The 14,653-nt window shown below is 36.5% G+C and overlaps 2 protein-coding genes across 2 annotated transcripts in view; both read right to left on the bottom strand.

The window, feature by feature from the left end:
• The window catches only part of LOC148953801 (protocadherin beta-18-like), a 38,194-nt gene extending 35,636 nt beyond the window's left edge, over nt 1-2,558 (bottom strand). Inside the window, exons 1-2 of the mRNA XM_089086826.1 lie at nt 2,443-2,558; nt 269-409 (exon numbers count right to left, since the gene is read on the bottom strand). The gene's annotated coding sequence lies outside the window, so the exon portion shown is untranslated. The remainder of the gene's footprint in view (nt 1-268; nt 410-2,442) is intronic.
• A 2,212-nt stretch (nt 2,559-4,770) lies between these two features.
• On the bottom strand, nt 4,771-5,766 carry LOC148953802 (uncharacterized). Its single transcript, XM_089085903.1, has one exon. It carries the CDS (start codon nt 5,764-5,766, stop codon nt 4,771-4,773), a length of 996 nt encoding a protein of 331 aa, XP_088942029.1.
• Nucleotides 5,767-14,653: the final 8,887 nt, after the last annotated feature.

The raw sequence follows: 14,653 nt of genomic DNA on the forward strand, positions 1-14,653 counted from the left end.
AGATTTTGTCACCACTTTCCTCTCGACCAGTTTTTGCACCAAAGTAAGACGAGCCTTCCCCAAAAAACTTACCTAGAAGTTCAGAAGCTATTTCAAGCCTACCCTTTTGAGTAACGCGAATAAAAATGTAAGGATAATGCAAGCATATCACTGAATTAGCCTTTCGCATAATTATTTCTGTTCTTTTAATTGTAATCGAAATTTACCAGTAAGTATTTTTTTTTCCAACATAGCAAGAGACAATAATAGTTGTGGATGGACAACTTACCATTTGTAATGGCGGTCCTTTTGAAACGCCGATAAGGCGAACTATGTACGGGTGGTCCAAACTCATCATTAAATTGGCCTCTCGAATAAATTCTTTTTTATTTTGTAAGTTCCGAAGTATCTTCAACGCAACATGCTGCTCCTAGAATAAAATTACATCTGATTTTCGTTTTCAAGAGTAGCATTTTTTTTAGAATGTAATATACAAATATTTGCTGAATGTTATGAACAGTTTAGCTTCTCTTTCTACGCTATTCATTGTCTCAGATCTATGTTCATATTCTACTAAACTACCTTTCATTCAACAAATTTCATTGAACATATAAATAAATATGGTCGTCAAAATTATTATCAAAACCCAGCAGTCGTTGTTGCAGCGATAGCCCACGGTAACCAAAAACCTAAAATCACGTTTCGAAAATAACTGTCAAGTGAGAAAAAAATTGTTATTTGAAGGTGATTCACGAAGGATAAGTTATTTCGGTTAATACTAATAGTAAAAGTTTAATACAGAAACAAATCAATGGGAATTTTTAAAAACAGTTTGAAATCCGTTAAACATGAGGGCTGATTGAAGTTAGAAAGTACCACTGGAATGATCATAGTTTAAAACCATGCACACGGTAATCACAGTCCTCCACCTTGAACAACAAGGAGAATCACTTTGTTGCATTGTTAGCACTGATCCGAATGCTTTCTTTTTTTGCCAAGGTTGATAGTGCCAAACCAGTGATCTTAGAATATTGGGAGAGGGCTCATTTGATTATAATCGCAATATTCAGCACTTTTTAAATTACACAAAAGCTCCTACCGCAGCAAATGGCCGTTTTCTCTCATTTTGCGCCTCAAAACATCATTTTTCTCTCCAAAGACGGTGAAAATACAAGAGAATACAAATTCTAAGATATCTCATCAATTCGGCATAGTCTAACTCCCTAAAATTTTGAGCCGCCCCCTTCTCCCATCTTGATGAAGATCAGGTTTTCTGCAGTATTCTATAGACGGGGTTTCTTTTCTACAAAACGACGTGAATGCTATACAATGAGATCCGTATTTAACCATTAGTCGCCAGCTAATAATGACACGAATGCTGCAGTGATTACCAAGTTCGCTCATAAATCATCAGCGGATGGTCACGTGTATATTATTCTTGAATACTTGTGAAAGACAAGAACTGAGGAAACTTGTGAATAAAGTGAAAAGAAAAGAAGATGTTAGGTTAGGTTAGCTATTTTAATCGTGGATTTCCAAGTTTCGTAAACAGCGCAAGTCTTTGCATACACGTTGTAATTTTACTTTGGGCATATAAAGGACTGAAAAGTGCAGTTTTGATCATGTCAACATTTGTTCTTTTTTCATGTGCTGAAATATCGCACAATTTCGCTCATATATCGGCAAGAGAGGTGGTTATCTTTAAAACCCGAACTTTTTTCAGGCAATACAGAAAGCACTCTTGGCCCCACTCCCCGGCCCCTGTCCGGTGCCATTCCACCAACAGTCAAGTTCCCTCCCTACCGTAAGCTGAGCAACATGCCCTAAGTATCAACTCCTCCCATTTCTAATCAGAACTGGGTTCCTCTTCCTCTTCAATTTGGTCCGCTCCAGTATTCCTCATTTTACCCTCCTTCACTAACAGGGAGGCTCCCAGCTTGTCCCTTTTTTCCAACATCTACCTGGAAACTGTAGTTTAGAATTACCCTCCTCCCTAAAGATAAATCATTTACAGCCAAACCAGCATATCATTGGAATAAATGTTCGTTACCAATACCTGCCACCATTACCCATTTCACCTCCGTACATAATGGTTACCAGTTGCTAAAGTGCATCCCCCCCCCGTGATAAACAATTAAGCCTATAAATTAAGTTTCTATAGCTCCCCTCCTAGCAACAGTTTTTAACTGCTGGCTTTTAGTTCGGAAAATAGTAGTATTCCTTTGGCCCTACCTCCTGTGCAGGGAGTAATCTCCCCATTTTTATGATAATTAAATCTTAAAACAAACCACATACTTTTGTGTGTACACAATCGTAACAAAATATATCCGTGACTTGAACCGAAAACAGAAAACAAAAACTATTAATTCTTTTATCTCTCAGTTTTTTTTTGTAAGCCTTCTGTCAACAAGGTAAGATGAAAGGAGGGGCGTGCAAAAAATTAGGCATTTAAGGTCAACTTACCTTTTTACCATTTCCTGGCCGGTATATCCCTCTATAAACAAAGGCGAATTCACCCTCACCAAGTATATCCTGTACTTCCAGACAGTTGGGGGGGATATTATCTTGAGAATGGTCAGCTATAAAAAGATGCAGTATACAATCATTAAGTTCATAAGCTCAACCATAGCATAGATTAAAAAGCTAGGTAGCATCGATCTATACACCATATATGTATATTTCACATATATATGTATATTCATATCACCTTAAAAAACAATCTAGATAGGTCACGAATTTGGTAAAATTCGTTTAAAGCCTTAATTTTGAAAAAATATTTTTTTCAAATAAGTGACTTTTTTGTGACGAAATTTGTGTGAAAAATAAAGTGCATAAATCAGAGTAACTTGGGAGGAAGTGCGAAAGAGTTGTTTTTCAGTTGATGGTTCTGAAATAAACTTATAGAGCTTCAATCAAATAAAACAAAAAGAAATAGAAAGAAAATATTTTTACAAAAAAAAATTTCTTGTAAAATTGTCATCCTTGTAATCAGTTTTGAATTAATATGCTGAATATGTGAGGGAAAGAACACTATGAGAAAAACAAGGACGCTGTCAAAGAATGAACTTGCACAAGTCAGAATAACTTAGGAGAATGCACGCCGAAATCTGCGGTTAGAAGACAAGCGACAGCGAGAATCAACGAATCGCAAGCGAAATAATGCACAGCAAAATCTGCGGTTAGATGACAGTAGAATAACAGGATAGTGATAATGATATATTTAATTAACAAAAAGTTTAAAAACAAAAATCAATATGACTCACCCAAAACCAAACGGTTGACGTGGGGTGAAACAGGTAAAAAAAAATAATACATACATGTAACATCATTCAAATACACTATAATAAGAAAGAAAGATAAAAAGAGGGAAAAGAAAAGAAAGAAAAAAAATAAATAAAGAATAATAATAATAGTAGAGGGACAGCAACTACACACCATTTTTATGTTGTGGGGTCGCACTCACAAACCAACAAGCAATTACAACTTAATTTAAATTAAATCAAGTCAAGTCACCTCCAAAACAAACAAAACTAGAACTCATACTTACTTGATAATTTTTCTTTCAATTTTGCTTAAAAAAGCACTAAAATTTTCTAGTTTCTTCATATCATTATCCAAATTATTCATTAAATTTATACCCTTTATAACAAAAGAAAACGTGGACCTGGCAGACACTATAGAGGGAGCACAATAATCATTTTTACCCCTAGTATTTTGGTTATGTATATTCCATCGGCTGTAAAACCAACCATCAAAACACTCCGGCAGCTGCTTCATATTATATCTATACATAAACACTAATATATAAAAATGATGAAGACCCACTGCTGGCAATATCCTAAAATCCCTATAGACTTCTCGAACTGGTTCTCTTTCTGATTTTCCTGATAATACTGTAATAGACTTGTTTTGGATAATTCGCACAGGATTAACAATTGAAGAAAATTTACCCATGTATACAGAAGAACAATACAAAATATAGAGATGGATTAACGAAAAATAGAGAAGCCTAAATATACTAGTTGGAAACATATTTAAGTTTACGAACCATCCCCAAACTACGCGCTAAAATCCAGGTCAAAGTTTCAATAGGGGATTGAAAACTGAGAGTCTCATCTATAATAATGCACAGAAACTTTAGTACCTTTTGTCGAGCAATCATAGCTTCTTCACATGCTATAGGGTGTATACGTGGATAATAATTAGATGTCCTTGAAAGTATGAGAAAATTACTCTTATAGGGGTTCACCTTTAGCTGATTCACTCTCAGCCATCTTGAAACCTCATTTAGCGATTCTCGTACACTCTCTAGGAGCAATCTCTTTGACTTTGCGATCACCACTAAAGAAGTATCATCAGCAAACAAAGGCACTAATAATAATAATAATAATATAGATTTATTACCTGCCAAAACTGTAAATATACAATGGGCGGCAGAGTATAAAAAAGTGAAAAAAGTGAAAAAAAAGAAAAAAACAAGACAAACAACATAGTACGGTTTAACACAATATATTCAAGGAAATGGGCCATTAACATCGACATTCAAATAAAACATTCAACTCAAGTCTGTCCCTGAAGAGTTACCCAAGGATGACCTAGAGTCATGAACTTTTTATTATTATTATTATCATTATTTTATTACCCATTATTGAACATACAAAATGTTGTAAATTGAGTACAAGAAAAGAAACAAAAATAACATCAAATAACAACAAAATATCCAAAGAAAACTCAACTACAGAAAAACAAGATTAAGAACAAACCTACGACAAACAAAAAAAAAAAACAAATTTAAGTTATCGCAACATATAATGAAGAGAGGCTTGGTTCAAACGCCTTTGCAAATCGAACACGGCGATTCAGTACAGCAATAAGCGGGTCGGCTATACCATACTTCAGAGATATATTCGAATTCCTCATCCAAACTGGAAGACGAAGCAGATACTTGCCATATCTGTAGAAAATAGACCGAATATTGCGGCGATCAGACGAAGTAAATATTTTCCAAAACGGAGATAGGGCTATCACATGTGGCCAAACAAAAGCATTATACACCCTTGCAAGTAGAAAACGGTTAAAGTGGCACTTCATTGAAACGAGAATTCCATAAGCTCTGCGTGTCTTTACAGCAAACAAAGAAACAAGGGAATCGCGGGTTTCTTTAAGATCGCTACAAATTGGAAGGCCGAGGTACATAATCTTAGACGAAGACTTAATCGTATAAATTCCGAAAATAACATCAACTGGTACACTATCTTTAACGCGGCTATTAAATACGAGAACTTCACTCTTCTGGGGATTGAAAGAAAGACCTATATTACCATACTCCTTACTCAAAACACGGAAAATCTCTTCGATGCCTATAATTGTTCTACTTGCGTTCAAAATGTCGTCGGCATAATAAATCAGCAAAACATTGAGACCTCTAAAGATACATGTAGACTGAACCGGTTCTTGCGATGAAATAATACTATTATTGAAAAGCGGTGGTGAAGTAAGTGCTCCTTGGCGTATTCCCTTCTCTACGGGTATAAGACTAGAAGATAGGGTTAAAGCATTAAAACAAAGTACATTTACATGCGCTTTTAAATTACTATACATATTTCTCAGTCCGCGTATAATAGACTTATCCACGCCGCGTTTCCAGGACGACAACAATATTTGAGGGTCCAAACCGAAGTCAAACGCGCGGTCGACATCATGACCGGCAAAATACAAAGTCTCATTTGAATAATCGGCGTCAATCAACAAAATAGCAATCAAATAATGCGCGTGTTCTCTACTCATTTTTGTCTTGAAACCAAATTGGTTATCCGGCGTGTTACATATAGCACTAAGCCTATTTACAACAAGCAATTCAAATAACTTGCACAGTATAGGCGCGACAGTTATCGGGCGGTAAGAAGAACACTGCCCCCCGTCTTTTCCCTTCTTTAATGCAGGAGTAATTACCCCAGTGCAGTATAGGTCTGGAACAATCCCAGCATTAAAAATAATTTGGTACAGGAGACAAAGGTGCTCGACAAGGTACTAACTTCCCACTTGTACATGCAATCCGCACAGTTTATCTGCCCCCCTCAACAACTTCTTCTTCAGTTTCAAGAATGCCTCACTGACTGACGAATTAGAAGCAACAAAACCAACTTCCAATTCACATTCCGCAAGACTCGCATCAAGCTCAATAGAAAATTTAGTTTCCAGATCAGTATTAGGCGATGAGAACTCATGCGTAAAATATTTAACCCACTCACTCTCACTGGGCAGAACATTAACTGATTCTTTACGTTTATTTTTTTTTTAGGAATTTCCACATGCAATCGGGTTCTTGCTTTATATATTTACTATCACATTCAATAATCATAGCACGATGTATAGCGAGGGTTTTTGCAAATCTTCGCTTAGTATATCATCGGATGGAGTTCACTATACCATGCCTTGATCGGTCATTATCTATTCACATTCTTAACTAGAATTTCTCGTCTGCACATGCATCTACAAGATCCAAATTATCGGACCATTGGGGTATTTCCAAGTCAATCTGAACACCACAAATTGGTACTGCAACCTTATCCACCAACTCCAAGGCATGAACTATTTCCCTACAGTATATATTGATCAGTACTTGTTTATCACTTGCTGCAACTGAAGAAGATTTATGAAGTAGATTGTAAGGGACGCAAATTCTTGCTAAAATATCGTCACATACCTTCTGGTACAATGGGGTATTAATTTTATCCCACATAACTTTCTGGTGCCATTTTCTTCCACTGTGTAGATCAGGGTTGTAGTTCGAAGAAGTACTAGGTGAGAAGGCATAACTAACTGGTAAGTGGTCAGATGCGCTGATAGACGTATCCACATGTGCCTGGCAAAGGGGAACTGGTTGATGAGAACACATTATAAAATCAAGAGATGAAGTTGCCCCAGAGTTATGCACATACGTGAAATCGAGATCATTTTCTATTATGTTTAGACCAGCGCATGTAGTCGAGAGTACTTGGGATCTTGGGCTTTCCGGATTCAACAAATCACAATTCATATCTCCGGCAACAATATACGACAAATCTTGGGTGCGACAATTTGCAATAGCGTTTGCTAATTTCCGACAAGCACAAACGAACTTGGAATATGATCTAGATGATTTGTAGTCCGTAGGCATATAAACTGATAAGCTTATTGTCCGTTCAACCTTAATCGCAATAAAATTATCGGAAACTGGGAAAACTGTCGCGCGTAAAGACTTTGAAGCAAGGATTGCGATACCACCAGACGGCCGTCCACTACCACTCGATTTCGCACCAACAGCAAAAAGATCGATTGAATCACCGATATTTAAAAGTTCAGTCCCTTCATAAATCAGGAAATGTTCCTGGAGACATACAATGTTATGATTGCGAATTAGGTTTTCGAGGATAGGCAGTTTGTTGATTACATTTCCGTTAATTTTCCAAGTAATCAGTCTTAATTCACGATTCCTTTCTTAACTGCAAGTAACTTTTGCACTTCCGGACAGCTGCAACTGTAACAAGGGTGCTTTTCCGAACCACAGAGTGCACATTTGATCGGTTTGCTGCAAGGGTTGTCCTTAGAGCTACTTTGGTTATCCCCACATCTAGAACACGTGCTTTCGTTCTTGCAGAATTTGGCCACGTGACCAAATGCTTGACAATTGAAACATCTCATTGGAAGAAACAGATATTCAGAGATTGGGATGCATTCGTAATCAATTACTGGGGGTGATATGATAGCATTTTCAAGGTCCACTTTAGAAGAAAACTGAAGTTTGAATGACCTAGAATTACCCAACTGCAAAGCTCTCAAACAGTTCGGAATAATCTCGCAGAGTTCTTCATCGCTCATATCTGTAGAAACGTGACGTGCTATTCCGTAGAAATATGGTTGTTTCACATTTACCTCAACACATCTATCGTTAGCACATAACGGCTGCGCAACTGCATTGGCAGACTTATTATTGGCTAATACAACCCACCACCCACTTTTCAACGCTCGCAGTTCAACAATGCTAGAGGAATTGTCACTGCATACCTTATCCAAGTATTCCTTTCTCATTTCTGGGTTCCTCAAGTCTTGAGGGGGTTCTTTAGAACAACTGCGTAGGTTGGATGGGGTATCGGGGACTGCCCCTGAAACGAGGATCCAGATCCGCTGAGAGGCCACTGAGCAGGGGGACGATCACGCTCGATAAAACTATCTAGCTTGGAATACATTTCGTTTACTTTCCTAGTAATAACAGCGCTTACTTCCCCAGGAAGAATGGGTACTTCATGTGGCTCATAAATGACATATTTTGGGAGGGCAATTTTCTTTTCGTCGCAACATTTGAGCAATCTCAGAATGTCAGAGATATTGTCAGTCATAATAACTTTCATGCTCATACGAGTACTAATAGCAGAATCCCTCGCTGTTTTCGTAATCTCATCAGACCGATTACCAGATTTCAAAGCACGAGAAACAAAATTCAGTAGCGAGTTAAGGAAAAGTTTATTACCTGCCATCATTAGTGGTTATGTTTATGGATGCGCTCATGCGGGCTATAACATCGGGTCTTTTACGCCGAGGAAAAACGAGGGAAGCGTAAGGCCCCGCTACCTATTCCCCGCAATTTAAGGGTCAAAGGACCCGGCAGGTACCTCTACGGTCGTTGTAACAGGTGCCCTCCCCTCTTCTGCTCGTTTTCCTCCCAAAAATAGAATGTGCGTGAATATCACCGAAAACTCGCTACTCTGGCAGGAACTGCCAAGGCAGGGTCAATCAATCCAAATCTACTGGTCAAATACCGGTTTTTGGACCATGGTGGTAGTCCAAGCTACTGATGTCCAACAGTGACATCCCGGCCGAAGAGCAGAAACTTCTGTTGAACATTTACTCTGCCTCAATATGCCATGCCCTTTGGTGTGCCGAATCAGCAGCTGTACCCTCTCGAAAAGTTCGAGTAAACACTGAAATTAGAGGATGGTCCGCTAACCTAAATTTAACAGAAGCATGCCAGACTGCAAAGTTCTGGTTTCGCCTATGGTGTGACAGTGGTAAGCCAAGATCTGGGCGAGTCTGGAAAGTGAAGAATCATACTGAACGTGCCTTTCCCAAAACCTTGTCTAAGCACCGTAGAGACATAATTGACGAATACAGCAAGAAAAGCAAGTCCGATCCCAAACTCCTTTGGCGGAATTTAGTAAAGCCCAAAGAATTGACCTCTGAGGTCCCTCTTCTAACAAATGAGGCCTGGAATACTTAATTCACCGATCAGTTCAAAAGTCCCGACCAAGCGCTAAGGAATTCTTACCGGAGTGAGCTAGATGAAATGCTAAAACTGCCGAAAGAGAACATGGTAGTTAATAGAAGTGTAATACGTGAATGTAGCCGCGCTATCCTTTTTGACGATCTCACTAATTCTTGTTTCCAGTTTACTAACAGACTGTGGAAGATCATTCACAAAAAATCAAAAATAATAAGGGTCCAAGTACCGAACCCTGTGGAATTCCACACTCAATAAATTTTCATGAGAACCCATATTACCAATTTGAACATATTGTTTTCTACAAGACAAAAAAGAACGTAAAAACGAAAGAGCTGGACCCCTAATCCCATAAATTTCACACTTCATTAACAGAATATCATGACTGACAGTATCAAAAGCCTTTACAATATCTAAAAATACAGTTGCCACTTTATATCCGTTATCTTATGCCATATTAATAATGCTAGTCAAATATATTTTTGATTGCTCAGTAGTGTGATTTTGACGAAATCCAAATTGTGTAGGAGTAAATATTCTCTGGTCTTCCAGATACTGATAAATTCTGACCGAAAAGCATTTTTCCAGTATCCTAGACATAATGGGTAAATTCAAAAGGTCTATAATTTCAACATCACCAGTATTCCCTCCTTTATGTATTGGTATTACTTTCACTGATTTAAAACAACTCGGAAACACTCCCTCTTTTAGACATTGATTAATTAATGAAACAAAAGATTGAGCAATCACATCCCAAAATGTTTTTATTACTCGAATTGAAACAATATCAGAGACAGAAGTGGTACCTTTCATACCATAAACAAAGTTTCGAACTTTAGATTCTTGAACTGGCAGTAGATTTGAAGAGATTTCCATCTCCTTGTGAATGTAATTTTGAAAAGCCTGGTCGCCTGGCTTGCTTATAATCGACTCTTTCGCTCTCCATTCAACTGTCGAAAAATGGTTAGCAAATTCTTCACAAATTTCCTCTGGATTTGTAAGACTGGTTCCATCTTTACGGAATATTTCGTGAGGGATTCCTCCAGATGATTGTCCTAAAGACAATCATCTGGAGGATAAACAATATATCGAATTCAATGTTAATACACAAAATCAAATCGAAGAAATTTTTGTCCGAACAGCTGTAGCAAAAGGCATGAAAAAAATATCTGAAGTACAGATGATACTTAATGGATCTCAATCCCATGAGCACTTCAAGATATATGACAATGAGTATCCCAACGAATCACAAATGAAACCAAAGCACAACAAAATCTAAGCTGGAGACCTGAGCCTATTCTCTGCCAAGCAAGTATTTGTTTGATACGTTTATACATTAGGTTCCATTAAAATTGTGATGAATTTTACGAGCTGTTTCTGCAAGTCTACCCTGTTTTGTCTCACGAATGGAGGATCGAGCTGAAAGTTTCAGCAAAACATACGAGCACAACTTTGAAGAGCAATACAGCTGAAAAAAGTTGAAGAATGAGCATGCTAAAGATTATGAAAATGCTCTATGTTGGTATTAAACGTTGCTTACTAAAAACTGAAACTGTACCTTACTGAAAAAAATTAAAAGTAGCTTAAATAAATTGGCTTCTTAATTAGTAAAAGATTATTCAAAACTCCAAAGACAGAAAGTCCTAAAAATGAGTAAATGGCAAAAAGATGTCCTTTATCAAGTATAGTAAAAAAAAGACTAAGTAAAAACTTCACAGTTTTTAGGTTTAAAATTTTCCATGATAATTATTGCTTTAATTTTATCGATTTAGTTATCAATATTTATTCATGAAAAAATACAATTTAAAGATTTTAACAATGACGAAATAAATGGACTAATTAAAAAACATTCAGAGAGTCGAAATCGAAAGACGATATTGATACATATACGTAGATGTATGTACTGATAGCACTAAACACGGTAACACAGATAAATAACAGTATGACTTTTAATAAAGGGAAAATGCCCATTAACTTTTAGAAAACTCAGAAGAAAAACCTAAGCTTACTAAGAAATTTGATAAGAATGTAGTCATTCTAAAATGACTTTCTATCATTTTGTTTAACGTAGTTAAAAGTTCTGGAAATTAGGTCTTTGAAGATGACAACTCCCTCAGGGCAAGGGTTATAATTTATGCTCTGGGGGCATATAAGGTGTTTATAGAAAGCCTTGTAGTAGAAACTCAAAAAGGGTTCATTCGATTGGAAATTGAAAGGGCTAGTGCCCTTTTTAATTGTCGAAAGTGACTGGAGGCTTGTCATTTTTATGGTAAAACTCGATGTGGGTACACTGTATTATTTTTTTTTTTTTTTTTGTTTAGACCAGGGCACTTTGTATTGAAGGAGTTGTCGTAAGAACTTCAAAAGGGGCTCATTCGATTAAAAATAGAGAGGGCTAATGTCCGTTTTAATAGCCAAAAGTGATTGGAGGGCAACTAGTCCCCCTCCCACGCCCAGCGTTTCGTTTGCCAGTTATGTTTAAAAAATAAATGTTCCCTTAAAATTAAGTCAAAATGCACTGATTAATGCTAATACCCCATAAGGAATCTGAGCAGTATCCCAAGAACGACTGAGTGTATTATGTTCAAACTTTCGGGGCTACTTCTGCTCTTAAAATTTTAACCAAATCAAATTAGCGTAAGTGTATCCAAGCTATCAAAGAAAGTGAACAGATTTTTTTTGCGAATGGTATCAAGTTTTCTATTTCAAGTCAACTAGAGGATGTATTGTTTGTGTCCAGATTTTTAAAAGGGTGCATGCTGTTAAAAATTGATAAAAAATTTTCTCCAGCATACAAACAGCAATCCAAACTATAAAGTCTTTTAAAAAAAACACGAAAAGATTTAAAGTATTATTTTCTTTTTCCCTGAAAAGACTGTCAATATAAAACGATCAAAAACTAATTAAAAATTTTTTTTCCACAAAACAAGTTTTTCAAAGAAAAGTAAAGAACTCCATTATACTAAAAATAAGAACAAATAAAATCAAATAATCTACCAAGCGTGAAACTACCACAAATCACTATCAATAAATAAATCAAACCAAAAAAGAACAGAAATTACAATAAATAACCGAGTCAAACTCAAAACGAGCAGAAATTAACAAGAGTAGGGGCTCAAAACCCCTATGCCTTCCCAAGGCCAGAACATAATTTGGACTCTACTGAAAAAAATACAAATGAATGTGCATTGTCAGTTTAATATACATATACTGATATTTAGTAATCAAAATGTTAATATTATTTGATTTATTAAAGTTATAAAAGTGAAAAACATTTATATTTTTTCAGTTAAGTGCAATTTATGTTCTGGCTTTAAATTCATAACGATTTTAATAAAAAAATTTTAATTAATATGTTTTTTAATTAATAAAGAATAAATACGGACTAAGATCTGATATTAGGTATTGAGAAAACTGATCATTGAAACATAACAAAATCTATCGAGATATTTAAAAATCAAGTAAATAGCTGCTCTAACCCAAGGAGCGTTACTAGTAAGAAAAAACAGATTCAGTTGTAGATGTAAAAAGTAGAATAACCCAGGTGCAGGTTATTATTTCGCGACTACTAAAATTTAGAAAAATAGGAAGATAAGTCTTAGAGCCACGACTTAGATGCAAGAAGCCTCAGTGCTGAGTGCTGACAGTTGTCAAGTGCGGTCTGAAACCTAGGTACTTCAAAAATTAAGGATAATATGCTAGGGCTGAGGTTTTCAACTGATTTTCTGCTATGCCCCACCTAATAATTCTAAACTCCTGATCCCCTCTCGTGATATTTAAATTTAGTTATTAAAATCTGTGTATTCACCTAAAGGAAGCTTAAAAGACCATTAACTGGGTATCTTCTTCTCGGGTCGTCCTATAGACATTTCTTATGTTAATGAAAAATTTTGTTCGAATATACCTTTTATGCAATGTATAACGTCATCACAATACTACCACGTATCTTTTTTGCTCTTTAAATTTATTTGAATGTGACGCCATTCATGTGAAATGTCTTTTTTTTTAATGAAGGCTCTAAAGTATAGTCAGCCGTAGGGTGCACGTCCTACCCATGACCCACCAGAATATTGCCATGTCCAACCAATGGGGCCTGCTCCCCACGTTGAGAATCACGGTGCTAGACGCTTTGCAAAGGAATTAACTAAGGATACTTTTAGGTATTTAATTCAACAGTTGTATATCAAACAATGAGCTGACAAAAAGATGGTCTGAACTAAATTCTATAGCTATAGCGAAAGAAAGATTAAAGCAAGTAGGAACTTCATAGGAAAAAGAGACTAAATCTACTAACAGAGTGGGTTGAAGTGAGGAGTGAGTGGTGCTGTGTTGGTCTAAAGGGGGTGGATACAGCGATGAGTGTTCAGTAGTAGCAGCATAGAGCTGAAATAAAATTTGGTTGGAGCTCAATGCCTATAGCCACGACGAAAGAAAGTAAGAACTTCATGGAAGAGAGTAAAAGACTGAAGGTATTAACCCAGTGAGGTAAAGAAAGAGTGGGAGCCGCTGTGTTGTTCTCAAACGGGCCGATGCAGCGATTAATCGCTGCATTCGTACTGCTATCGTTTGCCTCCGTAGTTTCTGAAATCGCTACTGTTGATTTCCATATAGAAACTATGTTTTTGAGGAGGATACTCCCCCAAAGCCCTCAGGACAAGGGTTGTAAGTTATGCCCTGTGGCATACAAGGTTTTTATAGAACGCGTTGTCGTAGAAACTTCAATGAAAGCTCATTCGATTGGAAATTCGAAGGGCTGGTGCCCTTTTTAATAGTCGAAAAGTGATTGGAGGGCAACTAACCCCCCTCTCACGCCCACGTTTTCCCCAAACACATCCAATCAAAATTTTGAGATAGACATTTTTGAGATAGACTGGCCAGTAGTAGCAGCAAAAAGAACGAAAATAAAATTTCATTGGAAAATGGGAACAGAAATCTGCTGGATTTGCGCAAAATTTCAAACAAATAATATAACAGTTATAATCATTTTTTAATTTTGAAATTTTGTTAATAAAGTAGAGGGCACAGTTAATGAACAAAAATAATTAATAAATTATTAATTAATAAATAAAATAAAAATTAAAAGATTATTAAATAGCAATAATTAAAATAATGAATAATAAATAAATAATAATTTTGTTGATATTTGGCCTGACAATTTTGTGGGAGACAGGGGGGGGGAGCGCTAATCAAGGTTTTTCCCCGGGCACAAGAGAGGCAAGAACCACCCCTACGTTTATTTTGCCTTCGGTATTTTTCAACACAAATTTGTTCCTCGCGAGCGCAGAATAGTCCTCTAGTAAGGTAGGTCACTTTTTGACCACCTTTGACAACGGGCATGAGCCATTTCATATAAAAAGCATTTTTAATGGAAAAACATATATTTTCAAGCCTTTTTTAAAGGAAAACCAGGCTTCTTAA

Source organism: Artemia sp. Qi Xiang Cuo, chromosome 3 (assembly GCF_049724085.1).
Source record: "Artemia sp. Qi Xiang Cuo chromosome 3, ASM4972408v1, whole genome shotgun sequence".
NCBI lineage: Eukaryota > Metazoa > Arthropoda > Branchiopoda > Anostraca > Artemiidae > Artemia > Artemia sp. Qi Xiang Cuo.